This window comes from Alosa alosa, chromosome 16, assembly GCF_017589495.1.
Source record: "Alosa alosa isolate M-15738 ecotype Scorff River chromosome 16, AALO_Geno_1.1, whole genome shotgun sequence".
Lineage (NCBI taxonomy): Eukaryota > Metazoa > Chordata > Actinopteri > Clupeiformes > Clupeidae > Alosa > Alosa alosa.
In genome coordinates, this window is record NC_063204.1 from 514,801 (window position 1) to 540,410 (window position 25,610).

At 45.4% G+C, this 25,610-nt stretch overlaps 1 protein-coding gene across 2 annotated transcripts in view; it reads right to left on the reverse strand.

Moving 5' to 3' along the window:
• Nucleotides 1-632: 632 nt before the first annotated feature.
• Nucleotides 633-25,610, reverse strand: part of hacd1 (3-hydroxyacyl-CoA dehydratase 1) — a 36,850-nt gene continuing 11,872 nt past the window's right edge. The window contains exons 5-8 of one of the 2 annotated variants that reach the window (XR_007196185.1): nucleotides 20,311-20,432; nucleotides 10,711-10,887; nucleotides 1,303-1,458; nucleotides 633-1,266 (exon numbers count right to left, since the gene is read on the reverse strand). Coding sequence is in view for 1 of the 2 variants with exons in the window: in XM_048266850.1 (XP_048122807.1) it covers nucleotides 1,374-1,458; nucleotides 10,711-10,887; nucleotides 20,311-20,432 (384 nt within the window). In the remaining variant the exon portion in view is untranslated. Of the gene's footprint in view, nucleotides 1,459-10,710; nucleotides 10,888-20,310; nucleotides 20,433-25,610 lie in introns of both variants that reach the window. The other variant, XM_048266850.1, reaches the window with a different exon arrangement.

A 25,610-nucleotide genomic window follows, 5' to 3' on the forward strand; every position in this document is an offset into this window, starting at 1 on the left:
CATTCTGCTCAGCGGTACACAAAACTTGCAATGACCTCACAGTAGCACCGTAAAGAGGGAACACACACACACACACACTCACTCATTCTCTCAAGATACACACATTCATGTTACACTGACAAATAAATAGTGGACGGAGAGAGGCAGACAACTGGGAGTGCTGTGGGTCAGAGGTCGGGGGTCACAGAGAGCCCTTGACCAATCCCAGCCCTGATCTGCCTGACTGCAGCCACTCCCCCGCGCCTCAGCCAATAAATAAAAACGTTTGACAGTGGAGATGTAAACATGGAGCCCGTTGTTGAACACAACACAACCCTCTCACATCACACCCAAGCACATCTGTTCACATCACCTCACGCAGTGTGTGTGTGTGTGTGTGTGTGGCAAAGCACAGACAGGTTTCTAATGTGTATTCGCCTTATTCACCTAGGCGGTCAGAACGAGGCTACACCTCAGCCTCAGATTATACCTCAGGTAATGCACTCCGTTTGCAAACTGCCAAGAAAAAAGCTCACCAAAAAAGAAGAAGGGTTCACTGGCCTGTTCTTCTTCTTCAGTGAGTTCTTTTGGCAGTTTGCAAACGGAGTGCATTACCTCCACCATCTGCTGGACTGAGGTGTAATAGCACCATCTGCTGGACTGAGGTGTAATAGCACCATTTGCTGGACTGAGGTGTAATAGCACCATCTGCTGGACTGAGGCGTAGTGGCAAGTGTACCCTGTAGCCTCGTTCTAGCCGCCGGGTGAATAAGGCGAATTCCACGACAGCCAGCACACACTTATCTTATATGCTCCGTCACACACGCACACACACACCACACACACGGCTGGGGACCAGTAGCCATCTGCTTCATCTGGGCAGGACCTTTACAGACGTCAGACGCCTGCTGCCTCATCTGGGCCACGCCTGGGAGTGTGTTAAGGAAGCGCTCAGGTCTACTGCACGGACAGACTGCTGCTGGTCAGATGAGTGAGTGCCCGCTGCTGCCGGTCGATGGCTGGTTGAGCTCCTGTTGCATTCTGGGAGCCACATCGTCCAGCTCTGGGCCTCCTCCAGGCTCCGCCCCCTCTCTAACAGCTCACCCAATCAGAAGGCCATGACTGGAGGAGGGGTGTAATTGAGGCGGATCCTGATTGGGTAGAAGGGGTGTCAGTTTGTTTGTGACTGGAGGAGTTGTGAGGAGATGGAGCGTGGTTGGGGTTGGGTTTGCTTGGTTTGGGGTGGTTGGGTTGTGGAGGTTGGGTTGTGGTCTGTTTGGTTTGGGTGGAGTGTGGTTGGGTTGTGGTCTGTTTGGTTTGGGTTGGGGTGGTTGGGTTGTGCTCTTGTGGGTTGTTGGGTGAAGCGTGGTTGGGTTGTGGAGGTTGTGGGGCATCTAGTCGTCCTTCTCCACGATCACCTCTCCATGAAGAACTCGTCTCCTCTGGCGCAGCATGTGGAGGAACAGCTGTGGAAACACTAGAGCCAGCAGAGCAGAGGTCAGCAGAGCACAGGACAGCAGAGCACAGGACAGGACAGCAGAGCAGAGGTCAGCAGAGCAGAGCACAGGACAGCAGAGCAGAGGTCAGCAGAGCACAGGACAGGACAGCAGAGCACAGGACAGCAGAGCACAGGACAGGACAGCAGAGCAGAGGTCAGCAGAGCACAGGACAGTACAGGACAGTAGAGGACAGGACAGCAGAGCACAGGACAGCAGAGCAGAGGACAGGACAGCAGAGGTCAGCAGAGTACAGGACAGCAGAGCACAGGACAGGACAGCAGAGCAGACAGCAGAGCAGAGGACAGGACAGGTCAGCAGAGCATTTTGTAATAAGTATAAGTATATTTATTCTATTGCTTGATTCAGTTTCCCATTGTGAAGGTTCTTTAGAACGTGCATTTAAAAAAACCGGTTATTTGCACGGCTATGAAGTAGTTCCATTTTTTGACTTTCTTAGGCCTACATATTTTGTATCAATTCGCCCGAGTTCTTTAGAACGTTCAGTGAAAATTACCGTTAATTTGAAACATTGTATCAAGGAAAAACAGCAAAGAAACACCACTGGGCTGATTATGTCTGATTACGGCCTACCAGAAATTACTTTCAATGAACGCCTGCTGCCGCGCATCAGAACAGCGAGAGCCAACCTGTCCCGTGGCATCAAGGAAGCAAAAAAGGAATACACTCACAAGATAACCACCCACAAGACAGCAGGAACACACAAAGCCTATGGCAGGGCATTCAGGCCATCACGGACTACAAGCCCGCGCCACAGAGCTGTGAGAGCAACATCCCTCTGCTCAACAACCTGAACCGCTTCTTTGCTCGCTTTGAAGCACAAAACAGCACCTGCCCACAGAAGACCCATCCCCCTCCACACGAGCAGCCCCTGTGACTCTCTGCCGACAGCGTGAAGAGGACACTTGCTGCTATCAACACCCGTAAGGCAACAGGTCCAGACAACATCCCAGGTCGCGGCGCTGAAGGACTGTGCTGGGGAGCTTAAGGATGTCTTCACAGACATCTTTAACACTTCCCTGAAGCAAGCCATCGCCCCATCATGTTTCAAAGCTGCCACCATCATACCTGTGCCGAAGAAAACTGCTCCATCCTGCTTCAATGACTACCGCCCTGTGGCACTGACACCCATCATCATGAAGTGCTTTGAGCGGCTTGTCATGTCACACATCAAATCCATTCTCCCCCCCACCCTGGAACCCTTCCAGTTTGCATACCGAGCCAAACGGTCCACAGAGGATGCAATCTGCTCTACCCTCCACCCAGCCCTCACCCTCCTGGAAAAGAGACTCATATGTGAGATTGCTGTTTATAGACTTCAGTTCTGCATTTAACACCATAATACCACAACAACTCATCTGCAAACTTGACAAACTGGGACTCAGTACCTACCTCTGCAACTGGCTACAGGACTTCCTCTGTCAGAGGCCTCAAGTAGTACGTGTTGGCAACAATATCTCAAGCAGCATCACACTGAGCACAGGGGCCCCCCAAGGCTGCGTGCTCAGTCCGCTGCTCTTCACCCTGCTGACGCATGACTGCACTGCAACCTACAGCAACAACCACATAGTGAAATTTGCTGACGACACAACTATGGTGGGTCTCATCACCAAGGTCGACGAGACTCAATACAGGTTGGAGGTCGACCTTCTGACCACGTGGTGCAGGGACAACAACATCCTGCTGAACGTCAGCAAGACCAAGGAGATTGTTGTTGACTTCCGGAGAGGTCACACCCAACACCTGCCACTGACCATCGACGGTGCAGTGGTGGAGAGAGTGAGCAGCACCAAATTCCTGGGGGTGCACATCAGTGAAGACCTCTCCTGGACCACCAACACCGCATCACTGGCTAAGAGAGCTCAGCGCCGCCTGTACTTCCCAATGAAACTCAGGCGAGCAAGTGCTCCACCAGCCATCATGACCACATTCTACCGAGGCACCATTGAGAGCATCCTCTCCAGCTGTATCGCTGTGTGGGGCGGAAGCTGCACTGAATACAACAGGAAAGCTCTGCAGCGCATAGTGAATTATGGAAGGATTATTGGTGCTTCACTCCCCTCTCTGAAGGACATTTACACCTCCCACCTCACCCGCAAGGCGACCACAATTGTGAGTGATGCAAGTCACCCCGCTCACTTTCAATTTGTTTGATCTACTGCCCTCTGGGAAGAGGTACAGAAGCCTGCGCTCCCGCACCACCAGACTCACCAACAGCTTCATACACCAGGCTGTTAGGATGCTGAACTCTCTCCCCCTCTCCCCCCTCCACCCTCAGCTACATAACATCCTGGACTTTGGACCCACAATGGCTGCCTTGCACTACTCCACTTGTACACATGCACACTTTGCAACTTGTTGTTGTCCTGTTGTCCTGAAAACACTTCTGAACACACTTCTGCTGCTTTTACATAACTTGCACCACTATGCCACAAGCATACTTAGGTCAAACAGAACTACCTCAGCCATCTATTGGCCTGACTTTTGAACTATTATATTGACTGTCTACTGTATGCACAATTTCAACCCAAATTTTGCTGCTCTTATTTCTTCATTGTATGTGCCCTCTTATTTACTTTTTGTATTGTTTACTTGAATGTTATGTTTGTCTGTGGACCTAATTGGTAAAATATGTCTTGTCTCCACCGTGGGATAGTGGGAAACGTAATTTCAATCTCTTTGTATTTCTTGACATGTGAAGAAATTGACAATAAAGCTGACTTTGACTTTGACTTTGGACTTGAGAAGCGCTTCACCAACCACTCTTTGCGCGCTACCGCCGTTCAGCTGCTGTCCGAGGCTGGACTGGAGAGCCGGCAGATCAAACTTCATCAATGGGAACGTGTGGTTCAATTTACAAAAATAAAAATGCCTTATTTTGATTCCATCGATGTTTTGACTGTTTTATATGTAGCCCGCTGGTTAGTGTTCCAGCGTAGCAACCATTCATGCGGGATTATAGTAACAGTTTAAAATAAATACTTATTTAACAGCTTTAACTATCCAAATGAGATAACAAAAAAATGTAAAATGAACTTGGCAGGATTTCCCCCTCTGCTGGACAAATTTTGCATTATGCTATTTCAAACTGTGGAAAAAGGTAATGATAAAGCACATGTATTTGTTTACAAGCTAGCAAAACGGTTAGCATAAGTTCGGCAGACAATGTGGATGTTACAAGGTAAGAAACACGATTTAAAACGAGTTTCTTGTTTCTCACTTCCCTTTCCAGGACGGTAGTCTCAATGTTGCAAGGTTGGTTTTCCGCCTGGAGACGCTAGGGGCAGCGGGAAAAGTCACCATTTTCACCGGAACAGGTCATTTAACCATCCAAATGCTTTCTAAACGGGTTTATTACGTTGAAATAGTTGCCAAGTTCCCCTTTAATCTTTAACATGTTAACAGTAGAATAAGCGGGATAATGGCCACATTACAACCTCGAACGTGCGTTTATTTTCGGATAATCTAATGGAGTGAAGTCCATTATTCCGCTTATTCTACTGCTTGATTCAGTTTCCCATTGTGAAGGTTCTTTACAGCTTCTGTAGCGTGCGTGCGCATTCTCTCCCATCGAGATCCGTAATACCGTAACGTGCATGCGCATTCTCTCCCATCGAGATCTGTAACATACCGTAGCGTGCATGCGCATTCCCTCCCCTGCTGAATCCTATTGAGATCCGTAACACCGTAGGCCTACAGGCGCCGCCTGATCTTATCAACGAATCATTAGGCCTTTTGAAGCCAACATTATGAGTCCGTTAAATGTGTTTAACATTTAAATGTGTTGATAGAGAAAAGTGATTTCGCTTGTTATTTCGATTCAGATTTTAGATTATTGGAGGTGATCCACAAAAGCCATATGGTCGGAACAATGGGATGTCGGAGCAGAGGGTTTATTTTTTTCGAAACAAAGGGGCGTTGAACTACTGGGCTGTCGGACCTAAGGAAATTTTTCAGGTTAATGAGAGGTTGGAACAATGGAGCGTCAGAGAAATGACACGACACCGGTGCCCTGACGTGTGGCCTTTGCCACCCGCCAAATATGCCTAACTGAAGACCAAGTGGCCTTGCCCATAAAAATTCCAGGCTTGGTCCACACTGACCAGCAATTAGAATTTCTTTGTGTTGATGAATGTGATGACTAAAATTTGATGGATTCTGATTGGCTGTTAGCTTTTTATCGTTCTCAAAATCACTCTGAAAGTGAGCCTCAACAATATCGTTCTTCATGTCCTTATAGTTATAGTTGATGTGTGGACATTGTCATTCATATTAGCCGTTATCATTCTAGTTTAGCCTGACGAGCCAGACCCACATTAAAATGTAGGGTCTGGGCACTCACCGTTCGCAGTGCTCAGTCCAAGGGGCAGGATAATCAGTCGTCTTTCAAATTCCCTCTGCACGCAATAGGACAGCGGCAGCGCTATGAGTCCCATGCGTTTTCCAACCAGCAGAGCTAGTTGGCTAGTTCAAACGTTGTAGCGAACTGCTCTGCAGAACGCTAATTTTGAGGCCCAATTTCATGAATGAACCGTGACGTCACCTTAATTGGGGGCGTATCTGTAGTATTTAGCAGCCGTAGTCGGAAGTGTCAATGGAGAGTGGGAATGGCGAGACCTGAACAGAGTTGTGGAATGTACGCGAGCCTGGAGAAATAAGTAGCCTATTGTGCTTAACGTAAATAAGCGGTTTCAAGTCGAGTTAGTATTTACTTGTCCTTAGAATCCGTGAATCGTCTGCCTCGTCTTCATTCGTGGATTCGTGGGATTATGTTTGTTTTGGATACCTGCATCATCTAAACGACCCCCGGATCAAAGTTAGCCTAATTCCATCACGGGAGAAATCGAAAAGGAACCTATCGTCTCGGGCATATTACATATCCCTGTGGACCTGGACAGGATCACCTTTTCTAACGCAGCGCAATTGCATACATCAACGAGGAAACGCACAATCAAACCAACTCGCTCGCCAGGTACTTTCTCTCACTCTCTTACCCTCTTGCTCGACCAACGCACGTCAATCTCCAATCGCCAACTACGCATTCAACAAACACATACACGGACATATTTTGTTTGTTTGTTTTGTCTGATTTGTATATGTTCATGGTATGTAGATTACGGTTACGCTGAGTTCCAAATAGGGTTATCATGTGACAGATGTGTAAACTATTTAAAAGGGGCTGTAGCCGCTGACATGTCTTGTGCATATTGTTTTGATGGACATTTTTGTGTTGAAAACTTCTAAAAACAAAGACCGTGGGAAAGCAAACTGTACTCGTGACTCTGAATCTTTATTTTTATGATTTATTGCTGGCGGTGTTGACCCCAGTTAAGTGGCAGGATTTTAGGCCTGTCTGGCGCCTGAATTGCAGTACCTGGGGCTCGCCACTGTTACAACGTTTGCCAACTTAATAAAAGCTTAACTCGTGTCACACTGTTCGCCAGCAGCAACATCCATCTTATTTGTTTTCAAGTAGCAGGGAATTCAAGCCAAACCGTTGCAACTCTGCCATCAATCATTATGTTAAGCCCACCTAACGACTCTATACACGATTTCATTGGCCTGATTAAGTTTCGATTTCTGGAGTTCAGAAGCCAACGGAGAGTTGCTAGACTAGCCCTGGCAGCAAATGTCTAGCCCTGGCGCTGCACGTCTGGATTTCTAGGCTAATTCTAGTTATCGTTCTTGGTGTAAATGGCCCTTATAACCCAGCAGAGCAGAGGTCAGGCAGAGCTAAACACTTAGAACAACCATCTTCAACTCCACACACACCTACAGACACACACACACATACATACACATATACAGTATATACACAGATGCACACACACACAAACACCATCTACAATCCCACACACTAAACACAACCATCTACAACTCACACACACACACACCATCTACAACTCCACGCACTAAACCCACTTACATTTTATTCCATTTTGCACAAACTTTTATTCAAAGTGACAAGCACTTGTGTGTAACGTGTTACAATAACGTAACATTTTTCGGGTAAAAAGTAGTGTAACACGCTACTACTGAAAATTTGGTAACGTAACGTAGTTCCTTTTTCATATCGGCACAATGTTACTTTTCCCAGGGACAGATCTGACAGCGACGCTGCTTTCTCAGCTGTGCGCTTGCGCAATAGGCACAAGCTCCACATGGCAGCCTACGTGACAGAGGCTGGTAGCATGAAGAGCAATCATAGCAAGCGAGACGCAGCCAACGCTAACTTCTGAGGGATGGAGGTATCCACATTACTTCAAACTTGTTGAAACTAAGGGGAGGAATGTGAGTTAAGTTGTAGCCTACACTGTGCCCTGGTGAGAAACTTTTGTCCACTGCCGTTAACTCAACTGTCAGCCTATTGATATGATTTGCACTAGCATTGCACCAACTTTCGGAGGAGCGCCTGTTTGATGAAAGAGTATAAGGCTATAAAATAAGCCCTCATGTATTTTGTGTTCACCTATATGCCCTTAAGATGTATCGAGGCTGTTATTTGATATTGTTTCATAGGGCTTTAGTGGTGGTGTTGAAGCCTTCAATAACCCAATGTTTTCTTGTCAAGTGCTCTGTCTGTGGCATTTTTTATAATAAAGAGCACAAAAGAAATACCTGTTATGTCCTCCATAGTAGAACTTTATGTAGGCCTACACATTTAGGAACAGATATTGGGTTCTGCCGAAAGTTGAGCAACATAAAAGTAACATAAAAGTAACGAGTAACAAGCAAACACTACTTTTTAAAAGTAACTTCCCTAGTGTTAATTTTGTCACCTATTTTTAATTTAGTCTTAGTCTTAGTCTTGTGACGAAAATGCATTAGTCTTAGTCTTTGTCATATTTAGTCATTCAAATATAATTTTTGTTAGTCAAGTTTTAGTCAACTAAAAGTCTCGTCATTTTAGTCTAGTTTTAGTCAAAAGAAAACTAAAGCTATCTTAGTCTTAGTCAGTTTTAGTCAAAACATTTTAGTCTTTTTTTAAAACAAATTATTTCTGATTACCATTTCAGTCAAATAGTGTTTCACACATCTCAATTTTATAACAATATTGTGTGTCCACAGGGCTACTTGTCTGTTATAATTACTCATTCTGATTTTTTTTCAGTCAATGTTTACATGCATACAGTTATAGCTCGGCTGGGATTTAACCATAGACAGTAAAAGATTTGACTGGACTACTGTCATGATCTTAAGTAGACCAGTGTTCACATAGTGTGGTCCGGGACCACTGGTGGTCCATAAAGTTATCCCAAGTGGTCCACGAGCAGGCGTGGTAAAATACAATATAGATGGGTTGTTTGCAATATTGAACCAACTTGTATGTAAATTCAAACAGTTCTACAACACTGTCTATGTCAGATATGCCAGTTTAAATCATATGAATCCTCTGACACAATTAAGCAAAGTGCAAAGACAATAAGCAAGGTGGTTCAGTGAGTATTGTGTAGGCTAATATACTGCTAGGTGGTCTGTTTTTTAGCTAGGTGGTCCGTTCGTTTCTTTTTATTGATTAGTTAAGTGATCCTTCATCTGAAAAAGTTTGAGAAACACTGTCTTAGACCCAAGTATGAATGTTTTACTCATACACGCTAGATGGCTTATATCTTACAAACTCCAACACAAACTCCATCTTAGCTAACTTGCTAGCAAACTTTGCATCATCAGTGTAACTAGTTAAATAGTTGACATTACTTGCTGAAAAAAATTTCGTATGGACATTCTGGGGATGTTAATTTGAATATGTATGAGAGAAGCTTCAACTTCTGGGTATGTAGCATTGTGGCATAAAGCTTAGGTAGTTAGCTTGCTAACTCTGGCAGAAATCTCCAGTGTTCTTGTTCCATGTAGTTTTGTGCTGCAGCCACAGGGTTGCAACAGCAACAGCAAGACCAGCCTACAGGAAAGTTGCTGCGCATGAACCAACTAATTCGGAATATTTTGAAACGTAACAGCTAATCTGTCTTCTCATTTTGTAGATGAAAATGAGAGAGATTTTATCTTAGTTTTATTTCATGCAAAACGTCTTTTTTTCGTCAACAATAATGCATCTTAAGATAGTCTTAGTCAGTGTTTCAGGACATTAGTGCAGTCTCGTCATCGTCTCGTCTTAGTCATGAAAAAAAAGGTCGTTGACTAACATTTTTCCTCTCGTCTCGTCTGACGAAATTAACACTACCCAACACTGGTGACAAACCACTAAAGATTGGCATTTGAAGCTAAAGCTCCATCTTCTATCTTCTAGTTTTTGAAGCATGACTACATGTTCAAAAAGTGAAACATAATTCGAGCTCCAAATGACTACAGCGCAAATAGGGAAATAGCTGAAGATGAATTTACATATTTTCCATGTCAGGCAAGGACCTACAATTCGCCATAAAACTGGAAACTTAACAATTAATACCATGGCAGCTGTACAGTAATATTAGTAAATAAAAATGGTGGATTCGCCCACATGCACACACACACACACACTCACACACACACACACACACACACATGCAGAAAGCTTGGCAGCTTACGTGGTATGTAGGAGAGCATGACGAGGATGAGGGAAGATGTAGTAGTCCACACACACAGAGACACACACACTCACACACGCACTTACACAGACACACAGACACATACACAAACACACACACACAAACACAAACACACACACACACAAACACACACACACACACTCACACAGACACACACACACAAGACACACACACTCACACACGCACTTACACAGACACACACACACACATACACAAACACACACACACAAACACTCACACACTCACACAAACACTCACACACACACTCACACAGACACACACACACAAGACACACACACTCACACACGCACTTACGTGGTATGTAGGAGAGCATGACGAGGATGAGGAAGATGTAGTAGTCCACACACACAGACACACACACACAGAGACACACACACTCACACACACACACTTACACAGACACACACACACAGAGACACACACACTCACACACGCACTTACGTGGTATGTAGGAGAGCATGACGAGGATGAGGGAGATGTAGTAGTCCACACACACAGACACACACACACAGAGACACACACACTCACACACACACTTACACAGACACACACACACAGAGACACACACACTCACACACGCACTTACGTGGTATGTAGGAGAGCATGACGAGGATGAGGGAGATGTAGTAGGGGACGCATCTTACGCAGGTATGTAGGAGAGCATGACGAGGATGAGGGAGATGTAGTAGTCGAAGGAGACGTTGTACTTGTTGGGGAGACGCATGGAGAACATTCCAGACTTGCGCACAAACGGCAGAGCGGTGTAGATGGTCATCAGTTCACCAACCACACCCAGGGGATACAGCACGATGAACAAGTTATACCTGCAGGTACACACACACACACACACACACACACACACCCAGGGAGTACAGCAGGATGAACAGGTTATACCTGCAGGTACACACACACCCAGGGGGTACAGCACGATGAACAGGTTATACCTGCACACACACACCCCCAGGGGGTACAGCACGATGAACAGGTTATACCTACAAACACACACACACACCCAGTGGGTACAGCACGATGAACAGGTTATACCTACACACACAACCCCAGGGGGTACAGCACAATGAACAGGTTATACCTACAAACACACACCCAGCGGATACAGCACGATGAACAGGTTATACCTGCACACACACACACACACACACACCCAGGGGGTACAGCACGATGAACAGGTTATACCTACAAACACACACCCAGCGGATACAGCACGATGAACAGGTTATACCTACACACACACACACACACACCCAGGGGATACAGCACGATGAACAGGTTATACCTACACACACACACACACACACACACCCAGGGGTACAGCACGATGAACAGGTTATACCTACACACACACACACACCCAGGGGGTACAGCACGATGAACAGGTTTATACCTGCACACACAACACAAGGGGGGGTACAGCACGATGAACAGGTTATACCTGCACACACACACACACACACACACACCCAGGGGGTACAGCACGATGAACAGGTTATACCTGCACACACACACACACACCCAGGGGGTACAGCACGATGAACAGGTTATACCTGCACGCAACACACACACACACACCCAGGGGGGTAAGCCACGAAATGAACAGGTTATACCTACACACACACACACACCCAGGGGGTACAGCACGATGAACAGGTTATACCTGCACACACACACACACACCCAGGGGGTACAGCACGATGAACAGGTTATACCTGCACACACACACACACACACACACACACCCAGGGGGTACAGCACGATGAACAGGTTATACCTGCACACACACGACGAAGCGAACAGGCTATAAATTCCTGCACCCAGGGGGTACAGCCACGATGAACAGGTTATACCTGCACACACACACACACACCCAGGGGGTACAGCACGATGAACAGGTTATACCTGCACACACACACCCAGGGGTACAGCACGATGAACAGGTTATACCTGCACACACACACACCCAGGGGGTACAGCACGATGAACAGGTTATACCTGCAGGTACACACACAAACACACACCCAGGGGATACAGCACGATGAACAAGTTATACCTGCAGGTACACACACACACACCCAGGGGATACAGCACAATGAACAAGTTATACCTGCAGGTACACACACACACAAACACACACACCCAGGGGATACAGCACGATGAACAAGTTATACCTGCAGGTACACACACACACACACACACCCAGGGGATACAGCACGATGAACAAGTTATACCTGCAGGTACACACAGGGGATACAGCACAATGAACAAGTTATACCTGCAGGTACACACACCCAGGGGATACAGCACAATGAACAAGTTATACCTGCAGGTACACACACACACACACACACACACACCAGGGGATACAGCACGATGAACAAGTTATACCTGCAGGTACACACACACACCCAGGGGATACAGCACGATGAACAGGTTATACCTGCAGGTACACACACACACCCAGGGGATACAGCACAATGAACAAGTTATACCTGCAGGTACACACACATACAAACACACACAACCCAGGGGATACAGCACGATGAACAGGTTATACCTGCAGGTACACACACCCAGGGGATACAGCACAATGAACAAGTTATACCTGCAGGTACACACACACACCCAGGGGATACAGCACAATGAACAAGTTATACCTGCAGGTACACACACCCAGGGGATACAGCACAATGAACAAGTTATACCTGCACACACACCCAGGGGATACAGCACAATGAACAAGTTATACCTGCAGGTACACACACACACACCCAGGGGATACAGCACGATGAACAAGTTATACCTGCAGGTACACACACACACACCCAGGGGATACAGCACGATGAACAAGTTATACCTGCAGGTACACACACATACAAAACACACACCCAGGGATACAGCACGATGAACAAGTTATACCCTGCAGGTACACACACACACACATACAGCACAATGACAAGTTATAATCTGCGGTACACACACCCAGGGGATACAGCACAATGAACAAGTTATACCTGCAGGTACACACACCCAGGGGATACAGCACAATGAACAAGTTATACCTGCAGGTACACACACCCAGGGGATACAGCACAATGAACAAGTTATACCTGCAGGTACACACACCCACACCCAGGGGATACAGCACGATGAACAAGTTATCCCTGCAGGTACACACACACACATACAAACACACACAATAAGAATATCACCAATCACACCCAGGGGATACAGCACAATGAACAAGTTATACCTGCAGGTACACACACACACATACAAACACACACCCAGGGGATACAGCACAATGAACAAGTTATACCTGCAGGTACACACACACACATACAAACACACACAATAAGAATATCATCAATCACCCAAGGGAGACAGGACGATGAACAGGTTACACCTGCAGATACACAATAGGGTTCATCTCCAGATACACAATAGGGCATGAACATATGGGCAATAGGGCATGCGGATATGTGACCTCAGACAGTTTTTTTCCCTTTTGCGTGAAACAAAACGCTGTGTATAGAAATGGTAAGAGAGATAACGAAGGCAGCCCAGTGTTGGAGGAGTGATGGAGGAGGGTCATGGAGATAACGGAGAGATAACGGAGAGATAACGAAGGCAGCGGAGTTGAGATAACCGCGCAGGTGTTGAGGGTCATGCAGATAACAGAGAGATAACGGAGAGATAACGAAGGCAGCACGGAGTTGTGGAGTGCTGCGGGTCATCGGGAGAGATAAACGGAGAGATAACGAAGAGATAATAAGGGCAGCGGAGAGATAAACGGAGAGATAACGGGGAGACAACAGAGGGATGAGAGATAACGAAGGCAGAGAAATGGGCGGGTCATGCAGACAACAAGAGAGATAAACGGAGGTGCAGGCAGCGAGTTGGAGGAGGCCATGGCCTGATAAGTCTGGTGTGGGAACATTTGGGATGATGACAGCGGAAAGAAAATGGAAGCTAGAACTGTGACTATGTGCAAGCATTGTGCAACACATATTCATTATGCTAGTGCAAGCCTGGAGCAGCTAATTGGGAGCTTCATATTTATTATGCTAGTGCAAGCCTGGAGCAGATAGGTCCTGTTATCACGGAGTTACAGGCGATAAACGATTTTTGATGGTCACAAGTTTACTTTACATTAGGGACTGTTCGTTATTTTTATTAAGGGGCTACCGGAGGAGTTTTGGGAGCATTAGTCCAAAAAAGACGGACCTTCCCCTCACCAGCAATACATTTTTCTATGACCTCCAAAGTGATTATGAAAAAAATCACTGTCAACTTTTTCCGGTTTATCGCCTACTGTATTTTAACGCTTTCACATATTTGGCCATAAGCCGCTTATCATAGGCTATCACTTAAAAACCAAACTACAAAGGCTAACACTTTAACGGGGGGAATTAATTGGGCATGAATCATGCTGAACGCTATTTCGCTACCTTAGAATAATAAGGTTCTATCCGGCGTTTTGAGTAGGTACAACGGGACGATTGAGCGAGGGACGAATGAAACATTCCGGTTTTCTCCGAGTGCAACGATGATAGACAGTTATCATTTGGACAAAACATGGAGCATATTAACCTCCGTTGCTCAGCCAAATGCCTTCCTGTTACGCCCTGGTATCGGAGTTACGAAATAAAATCCATTTTTGATGGTCACAAGTTTACTTATTAGCGGTTTATTTTTTGGATTATTAAAGAGTGTTTTTCATTTAAAGGTTTGACTTCGTGCTTATTCAGTAGAGCATTTAGTGCTCTCCCCAATCCCAGACGCTCACATTGCATGTTTGTTTGTAATGGATGCAACCTGCAGAGATAGGCTATGCGCTTGACAATGAGTTGTTAACAGAACCAAGACATATAGCCCAGCAGCAATCTAGGGACTGATCGTTATTTATTGAAGGGCCACCGGAGGAATTTTGAGTGCTTCAGTTGGAAGTTGCATGACCCTCTCTTGCCTGCTAGAAATTGTTCAATGACCCTCCGACAGAATTGTTAAAAAAGACATGACCCTCCTGCCAATTGTCTTCCGCCCGTGCCACAGCCCACACACTTTGTGATAACGTTCTTAAATCAATCTTTCCCGTGAGCTTGCATGCTATCAGTCCTTCCTTTTCAAATGTGTTATGCCTGTTTGCACAATTTCACAAATAATCATATGTGATTAATAGTATGACAAATAATCCCTGTGCACGGGACCAAACAATGCATGCCAACTTTTTCCGCGGTTTATCACGTATTTTAACTTTCCCCGCTTGTCTTGCTGTTTTAATGTTTTCCGTAGAATATCCCATATTTTAATACTCTCATAACAGCCCTGCCATCGGGTCCTGTCTCTGTTGTTACCCCTTGCCCTTCCTAAAACCTTCAAATCATCGTTTTCCTTGCATGTTAACTTAGAGGATAAGAACCTATTTTAAGTTTAATGCGCTGATTGTCGTGAGAGCACCATTGAGGCTACATCCAGCTGCAAGAGAAAGAAATTTCCCTGTTTGTATGTTCACTGCAAGTTGGCCTACCATAACTTACCAACTCTGCAACTGACTGGCTATTTATATTTTTCTGTGAAATAAGCAAATGTATTTGTTCAACTTTATGAAGCAGAATTATGCATAGGGTACTTGGAACATAATACATTTGACAAAGGACAGATGAATGTTGCTAGTGACAAAATATTAACTTTCAGTGTTTTAACGATGTCTTTGTCATGGGAAGTTTTTTCCCCCATGCATTTATTCTAGGTTACTGTCAGTGAGAGAAGCGGGTTCTGTGTTTCGCTCATGTCAGTGACTGACGCGAGAGAAGGGTCTGTGTTGTGTTGTGTTGCGTTATGCTATTTTATTTTTAATTGGGCATACCGTGCGCGCGTCAGTCCACAGCTCTTCAGTTCTGACAAAGCCAAAATTACTCCTTTTGAAACAATGAGTGCAGGAAGCGCTTTGTATGGTTATATTGTTTGACGGGGTGTCCCAAGCAGCTTTCAGCCATAAGGCTACTTTGAGAACATTTCAATTCACCTGACACTAATATTCAAAATGTTGAAAACTATTTTGGCATAGCCTATAAAGCAGTTTAATTAAATGGAATGTTAGTTGTAAACAAACGAGCTACTTGGTGAGGCTTGGCCTCACAGATGCGCCCTGCCTTAGATGGCAGGAAAAATCTTCACAATAGGCCTATTAACTAACCACCCGATTCACGTTGGCTGGGGAAGGGGCCATCAGACAATTGTGCCCAGTTAATCCGGCCCTTCCCCAAAAAATCACACCTTCCCACCTCTGACAGCTTAAAGAAGTCAAGAGGACTCCTTACTCACAGACCTATTCACAAACCTCGCGGTTTTGAAATCCCTATGCAGCTACAGGAGCTTCCAGTGGCGAGGAAGCAATTTTGCATTGTAGGCATAACTAACATGCAACGCCGCCAACAACAACCAAAACTAGGCTAATCATTGTCAACATGTAAATTAAATGTAACATTATTGTGAATCAAATTAAAATGTTCTCTTTTGCAAACGTAGGCATAGTAACAGAATAATTTAATAATGTTACAAAGATACTACATCAATCCGTATGTTTCATTGGGCTACTATGCTATTTGTTTTGCCTTTGATTAATTTAGGCTAGGCCTTTTTATTCAGGGGCCATATTCACAAAGAATTTTAAGGCTAAAAGTAGCTCTAACTGGCGAATTTAGGAGCAACTCCTAAAATAATGGGCGGTCACCCTAACTTTAGGACTCCTAATTTTTCACAAAAAAAGTAATTCACTAAGCATTTTTAGACCTAAAAGTAACACCTAAGTCTGGGACAGCTTAAGTCGAGAGGACTCCTAACTCACTAAGACCTATTCATAAACAGCTTTTTGTGGCATTTTACGCTATGATGTTTTGAAATAATAGCCTATGCGCAACAGGAGCTTCCAATCGTGAGGAACAACAATTTTGCATTCATAAAAGGATGCAATAATGCCACCAAGAACAACCAAAACTACTCATTGTTAACATGTAAATGAAATGTAACGTTTAATTGTGAATCAAATTAAAATGTTCTCCTCTTTGCAAACGTAGCCTAGGGATATGGTGACAGATTAATTTAATAATGTTGCAAAGGTAGGCTACTGCATCAATCCATAGGCCTATGTTTCATTAGGGCTACTAAGCTATTTGTTTTGCCTTACTCTTTATTCATTTAGGCTAGGCCTTTTTATTCAGTTATTAATCATCTTCCGTCCTTCGCGACTACTTGTGTAGCGCACGCGCATTCTCCGACCTGTCACCTGTCAGTCATCATCGGAAGAGAGGTGTTTGGAATTCCAGCAGCAATCTAGGGACTGTCTATTTATTGAAGGGCCAATCAAGGTGGTCACTTCAGTCTAGAAATTGTTCAATGCATGAGTAATGACCCTCCCCTGACGTCATCCATAGCCACCACGAAGCGTTCTTAAACAACTTTCTAGTTTATGCTATCAGAGTTGTCGTTTGAAAGGCAAATAATCATTGTGAATAACAAATAATTTACGGGGACCTAAACAAAAACTCCAATCTAAAATCTGTCTTTTTTAATGATTTCCAGAGAATAGCCTACTAACAGCCCCTAGTAGTACAAGAGCCAATCAAAAGCCTTTGTGAATAGCCTCCACGGCTAGTTTATTCATCATCTTAAGAGAAAACTCCAACCTAAAATCCTAATATATAGCTCACGGCCTCAGTTATTCATCATCTTCCGGCCCCGATTCTGAGACTTGTCACTCATCATCGTAAGGGAGGTGTTTGGAATCATGCCCGCGTTACAATCATCAGCCAATCAAGGTGGTCACGCTTGCCCATTTACCCAAATTAATGGTCGAATATTACTGATGATCATTGTTATTTAAGAACATGCAGTGTGCGTAAGGTACCAAAAACATATTGCTCGTAAAAAAGCAGAATAACGCACATTCTGGCGGGTCTGTTATTTACTGTAGGCTGCACAAACCACATGCCTTTATTTTTGGCAAGCCTGCATTCATTCATTCATTCAACCTTTATTTCTTCTTGGAGGGTCATTGAGGGAAACCCTCATTTTCAATGAAGCCGAAATTACAGAAGCGAAGCAAAGCGCCCACAAACAAGACAACATTCGAGGCCTTCTGTTGAAGAATTTTATATAAAGCCTGCGCTGACAGTAATCCTCCTGCCCCTGAGCAGCTGTGGATAGTGTGGAATGTTCAAGTAATAACACAATCCAATGTGTGTCTCAATTGTCTCCCGCTGACCACCTCACACATTTCTCTAGATTTTGCAACGAACTTACATGACACAATGCCATAAAATATGCCAGTTTTAGGACACAGAATAATGTTTGTAATGATACCAGGTAGGCCAGGTATTGTCGAAGGTGCATGGTGAAGTGAAATTTTACTTTGGAAAACAAACATTTGCTGATATCATCATCACGATCATCAGAATATTGCAACAGATTCTGTGTTCTGGACTGTAGGTAACTTGTTAAGCCAGTGGTTATCAAACTTTATTTCATTCCCCACTGATCAAGGGGCATGACTGATGATAGTGGTGATAACGTGTTATCCCGAGGCTTTTGCAAGTCAGCATCTTCGACGGTAGTCTATTAAAAATATAAGTTTTCGGGATGTCCCAAACGGAGAGCCATACTTTATTGTTTTTAACGATCTCTATGCTACTCACAAAAATGTAGGCATGGGGACATGATGAAGTAGGTTATCCAACTGTCGTGGTGTTAAATTATTGTGATTACGAGCCAGTGGTTTTCAAACATTATGCGTGACTCGGACATCTAACTAAATGCAACAGGCTCATATCGCCCCCTCGATTGCAAAATGAGGACCAGTGTTTTGTCAAATTGCAAATAGCTATTCGTTTTAACTATTTTTTATGATAGTAGCCTATACAAAAAGCACTTCATACTATCTTAATCTTGGAATATGGGGAGGGAAGTGGCGGCCTGCAGTCAGCCAAATATGAATGTAATTCTGCGGCATAAAGCAGATGTAATTGTTTATTGTACAGAAAATAAAATGACATGTCAAGCAGTCAATTGACTACATTGCAGTCAAGAAGTAGGGCAAATTAATTTACTTAAACCAAAACGTGGGTCATAGTTGTCTAAGCCTCTATTGCGTAGCCTGTTAAAAACGCCGTGATAAATCGGCAACAACATTGTTTTCTGCAGAAGCCTACCCAAGGCTACAGATTAATTCTGAACAGTTATTTCTCTACTGGCTCAATTATCACACCACTGTTTTGATTTTATGAAGTTCGCGTTAACCCCAACACTGACAATAATGTAGACAGCAAATTTCGATTTCGATTTTCGTGTAGTCAAGCCTTAAGCCATACCCAAGTAGCCTAAATCGAGGTAATGTTTAAAATTATGCATGATTTATTTTGTTATTGAATTCAGAGGGCTGGGATTACTCGGCAACAATTATGTAAGGGACGGCAGGCAGAGCGATGTACAGTGGCAGAGCCGACACACAGTGGCTGAAAGTGGTACTAAAGCTTCACGCAGCTTCACGCCGCGTAATGCGCGAATGAAGTGGTCATTTGAAAGCGATGCCCACTGTACACCCACACACACAAACCCCCCACCCCCCCACACACACACACACACACACACACACAGCCCAGAGTCTATGTTTGCGATGATTAAGGGGAGTGGGCTACATGAGCGGCCCCTCCTCCAGTGGCACGGCTCTGATGAACTCCCCTGTGTGCAGGGGAGACGTGTAATAAGCGGGATAATGTATAGAACGCCAGTCATTATTGGGAAAATAAGTCCCGACAGGGTGAACCGGACCCCGACGCGCAGCAGAGGAGTCTTGTTCTGCCCTGAAGGGACTTATTTTCCCAATAATGACACACACACACACACACACACACAGGGGATACAGCACAATGAACAGGTTATACCTGCAGGTATATACACACACACAATAAGAATAAGAGAGACAGAGTGAGAGCTAAAGTGTGTGTGTGTGTGTGGGGAGACTGCACCTGGCCCATTTCATTAAGTAGGGGAGGTGGTGCAGCAGGTGGGTGTGTGTGTGTGTGCGTATGTGTGTGTGGGAGACTGCACCTGGCCCATTTGATGAAGTAGGGGAGGTGGTGCATCAGATGTGTGTGTGTGTGGGAGACTGCACCTGGCCCATTTGATGAAGTAGGGGAGGTGGTGCATCAGATGTGTGTGTGTGTGGGAGACTGCACCTGGCCCATTTGATGAAGTAGGGGAGGTGGTGCAGCAGGTTGAAGGTGTAGTAGGAGTATCGAGTGATCTCTGTTAGAGTCCACGCCACCAGGAACAGTAGCACACTCTCTGTATTCTGGACCTGCAACACACACACACACACACACACACACACACAGCATCAACACTGAGTAGGAACAGAACTCAGTAGAACCATGCTCTCAGCATTCTGGAGCTGCAGGGACCAACACACACACATTCAGCAAAGGTACTCACGTTCTGTCTAGACAACACACACACACATACACACACACACACACACACACACACACACACACACACACACACACACACGCACTCACGCACACACACAGAGCACACACACACACACACACACACACAGAGCACACACACACACGCCTGTTGATTTATTTTATTTCCTGCCTGCCATGGATAGATGGATAGGGTGGGGGTTGGGCAACTACATCCCCTCTGACATAGTCTCCAATAACACCCACCTAACAGTCACAGCCCCCTATAACACCCACCTAACAGTCCCCAATAACACCCACCTAACAGTCCCCAAAAACACCCACTCCCTAACAGTCCCCAATAACAGTCCTAACAGTCACAGCCCCCTATAACACCCACCTAACAGTCCCCAATAACACCCACCTAACAGTCACAGTCCCCAATAACACCCACCTAACAGTCACAGCCCCCAATAACACCCACCTAACAGTCCCCAATAACACCCACCTACTGTAACAGTCCCCAATAACACCCACCTAACAGTCCCCAATAACACCCACCTAACAGTCACAGTCCCCAATAACACCCACCTAACAGTCACAGCCCCCTATAACACCTAACAGTCCCCAATAAGTAAGGGATAACCGAGGTGTCCTGTTAACTGTTCCGTATAACTGGACACACCTCGAAGGCCGTTATCCCGCTTATCACCCGGTTGCCACTGTAAAGCAAAGGAAACACGCGGTTCCGTTTAAAAAGAAGCTCACTAGTTCAGCTTGTTGTACAACTTTCGTTGGCCCTATAACAGCGATAGCATGGACAGTTAGTTTGTTAACAGTTGATTCCATTGTTGCGAAGCCTGCAACCGTCGTCCTACTATGGTTGTTATAGTTACCATTCATAAGCATTGATATGGAACGGTGTCCTGTTATTCCGAATTAATAGCCACCCCACAAGCCAATCAGAAAAGAGTATTTCTTCTCTCCGGGTGATAACACCCACCTAACAGTCACAGTCCCCAATAACACTCACCTAACAGTCCCCAATAACACCCACCTAACAGTCACCCCAATAACACCCACCTAACAGTCACAGTCCCCAATAACACCCACCTAACAGTCCCCAATAACACCCACCTAACAGTCCCCAATAACACCCACCTAACAGTCACAGTCCCCAATAACACCCACCTAACAGTCCCCTATAGATGCCTGTTTGAGACGTTTAGCTAGTTAGATGGGCTGTTCTAACACTGCCGGAGCTCCATTTGGCCTGGACGAACCGTCAGAGCATCAGGTTGCACTATTTCCCCTCAGAAGCCATGGATGAACAGTGAGGTCAGACTCCTGCTGAAGGCACGAGACATCGCATTCAGATCAGGTGATGCTCAAGCCTATAGCTCAGGGGTCACCAAATGGCGGACCGCGGTCCGAGTCCGGACCCTGACGTGATCCTATCCGGACCCGGACCATAAAGCCTAATTTAGATTTTCACGTAAGATTTCAAAGCTGCGCTAAATGTTTCGTTGGTTAGGATAACAGCATTTACTGCAGGAGCTTCAGGAACCATCATTTCGCTTGCTGCTACTCAGCCAGTGAAATCTGTGAATTCTGATAAATTTGAGCCAGTGAGTAAAGTAGCCAATGGGGAAGAGACTGATAGCCTGAAACGAGCGAGGAGAGGAGAGGAGACAAGAAACAATCAGATGGATTTCTAAGTTAACGATAAGTAAGTTATTTTCAAATCATCAATTGCTCAAAGAGGAGAAAGCTAGACAGTGAGAACAGAGCTTTATATAACTATACGGGGGCAATACCATGCAAAACTGTCACGTCCGTAACACCAACTACATGTAAATATGGATGTGACAGTTTTGCGCGGAATTGCCCTGGACCTCTTCTACATATTCTGAGACAGGCGATTTTTAAAAGCACCAATTTGAAGCACCTCTACTAGACAAAGCATATATTTTGAGCAAGCATAGGGTAGGCTAGGCCCATTCAACAGTGAACTGAGACCACAGAATATTTTACGATTTAAGAAGGCAATATGATTGATCCACCACAATCTAGTTAAGCCTACATGTATTCACTGCCCAACAACGGGATGTTCCTGGGTTTCCAGGATTTTGGGTCAACATAAAAACTTGCTGATTAATGGGTTCAAGGAACCAGCTGTGGAATATCCATCCTTGTCTCAGCTCAAATTTTATTTTAAGTTCATGTTAAGATCTTAAAAATAGCCAAGGCTACTCAGTTTTTCTCTTATCTTGCCTTATTTCTTCTCATTTCGAATGTTGCCTTTTAGGCTACTTATTTTATTTCACATTAAACATTAGGCCTAGGCCTACAACTAGGCTCCATCCATCCATCCTAATATATCCTATCCAAAGGCATTGAACACAGGTCTCTGACTTCCTTTCACAGAACAACCTTCTGGATCCAAATCAGTCTGGGTTCAAAAGCGGCCACTCTACCTAAACGCTCTGCTGTCTGTAACAGAAGCCTTAAAGAAGCCAGGGCGACCGCCGGGTCATCAGTACTCATTCTGCTTGACTTATCGGCTGCCTTTGACACGGTTAATCACCGCGATCCTTCTCTCTATACTCGCTGACATGGGAATCTCCGGTTCTGCTCTCTCCTGGTTTGAATCCCACCTCACAGGACGCCTCGTTTAACGTATCATGGCTTGGTCAGCTATCTGCACCTCACCATCTCACCACAGGGGTCCCCAGGGCTCAGTGCTGGGCCCCTCCTCTTTGCTATCTACACCACCTCCTTGGGACAGATTATCCGCTCAAGATGGCTTCTCATACCACTGCTATGCAGGCGACAAACAGCTCTATCTGTCCTTTCCACCTGATGGCCCCCTGGTTTCAGCACGGATCTCGGATTGCCTTTCAGACATAGCTACGGATGGATGAAGGCACACCACCTCCAGCTGAACCTCTCAAAGACTGAACTGCTGGTCATCCCAGCTAAACCTACCATACATCACAACATCAACATCAAATTTGTCTGTTTCACCTACCAGGACTGCAAAATATCTAGGAGTTGTTCTCGACAACCAATTAAACTTCTCAGATCATGTTGCCTCAGTCGCCCGGTCATGCCGTTTAGCACTCTACAACATAATGGAAAATCAGGACTTACTTGACTCAAGATGCTACCCAACTTCTGGTTCAGGCAATAGTCATCTCACGACTCGACTACTGCAATGCCCTCCTGACAGGTCTCCCAGCCTGCACAGTGAAACCACTTCAGATGATCCAGAACGCGGTGGCGCGCCTGGTCTACAACCAACCCAAAAGGGCACATGTTACCCGCTGCTCATCCAGCTACACTGGCTACCTATGGCGGCCTGCATCAAATTCAAGGCTCTAACGCTTGCCTACAAAGTAGTCTCCGGTTCTGCTCCCACCTACTTGAATGCCCTCATACAGACATACGCTACCTCCAGACCGCTGCGGCTCCTCAGGCTAACGACGTCTAGCTCTACCACCGGTATGCTCAAGCCAATCCAAACTTTTCTCATCTGTTGTTCCTCGTTGGTGGAACACACTGCCAGCTCCTACAAGGGCAGAGACATCCTTCTCCATTTTCAGAAAACTCCTGAAGACCCAGCTCTTTAGAGAACATCTCCTCTCATAGCAACACTTACAACAAGTCTTACTGATCCTAGCACTCATCAGCCGTCTCAAACTGACAAGTAACTGTTAAAAACAGCACTCACTGATGCACTTATTCTTACTGTACTCTAATGTTTTTAAATTGTCCTGTAATGTAATATATAACACGCACGTTAAACATTATGATGCTCCGGACCTTTGCTTGAGGAAATTTTCCGTAACTGGACCTCGCTGAAGATTAATTGAATACCCCTGCTATAGCTCATCCAGGGCTAATCTGAAAAGGTGATGAGCTGAACCACTTCTACGGCTGCTTTGATAGGGACAACAAGGATGTGGCCATTAAGGCTGTGGTCTCTGCAGATCACCAGCCCCTCACACTCTCCACCACCGATGTGTGTGCGGCACTGAGCAGGACTAATGCACGTAAGGCTGCTGATCCTGATGGTATCCCTGGACGTGTTACTCAGGGCCTGTGCAGTGCAGCTGACTGAGATTTGGACTGACATATTTAATCTGTCACTAACCCAGGCAGCTGTCCCCGCGTGCTTTAAAACCACCTCCATCGTGCAGGTGCCAAAACGCTCCACTGCAACAAGCCTTAATGACTTACGTCCAGTTACCATCAGAACAGGAGCACAGAGGATCTCAACAGCACTTCACTCTGCCCTGTCCCACCTTGACAAAAGCAATACCTATGTGAGAATGCTGTTCATTGACTTCATCTCCGAATTCAACACCATCATCCCCTCCAAACTGCTCATCAAACTCAGTGAACTGGGCATCAACACCTCCCTCTGTAACTGGATTCTGGACTTCCTAACTAACAGACCTCAGTCTATTAGGTTAGATAACCACACCTCCTCAAACCTCACCCTGAACACCGGCGTACCACAGGGCTGTGTGCTGAGCCCTCTCCTTTACCCCGGCGTACCACATGGCTGTGTGCTGAGCCCTCTCCTTTACACCGGCGTACCACAGGGCTGTGTGCTGAGCCCTCTCCTTTACCCCGGCGTACCACAGGGCTGTGTGCTGAGCCCTCTCCCCCACCCGGACAATTGCACTACCCTATCCCACCCATAGTGTTCTATTTATTTACAAATGTACATACTGTAATTACACTTATACATAGCCATATTCTACTGCTCTTAATCCTGCATATACACTTATTCTTAATACTATTATATTGTTACTGTTTCTGCACTACAATGGCACTGTTACCACACTGCACATAGCTGTATACTAGGGATGTGACGAGATCTCGTGAGCCACGATATCTTGCGAGATGTCACGATACAAACATATCACAATATTTGTCATCAAGGAAAAAACGGACGAGATCTCGTGCCACGAGATGGCGATATACAGTACGGCTCTGGTCCGCCATATTTCTCGTCGGTAAAGATCTGTCTCGTGCGTTCAAGTTAAAGATCTGTCTCG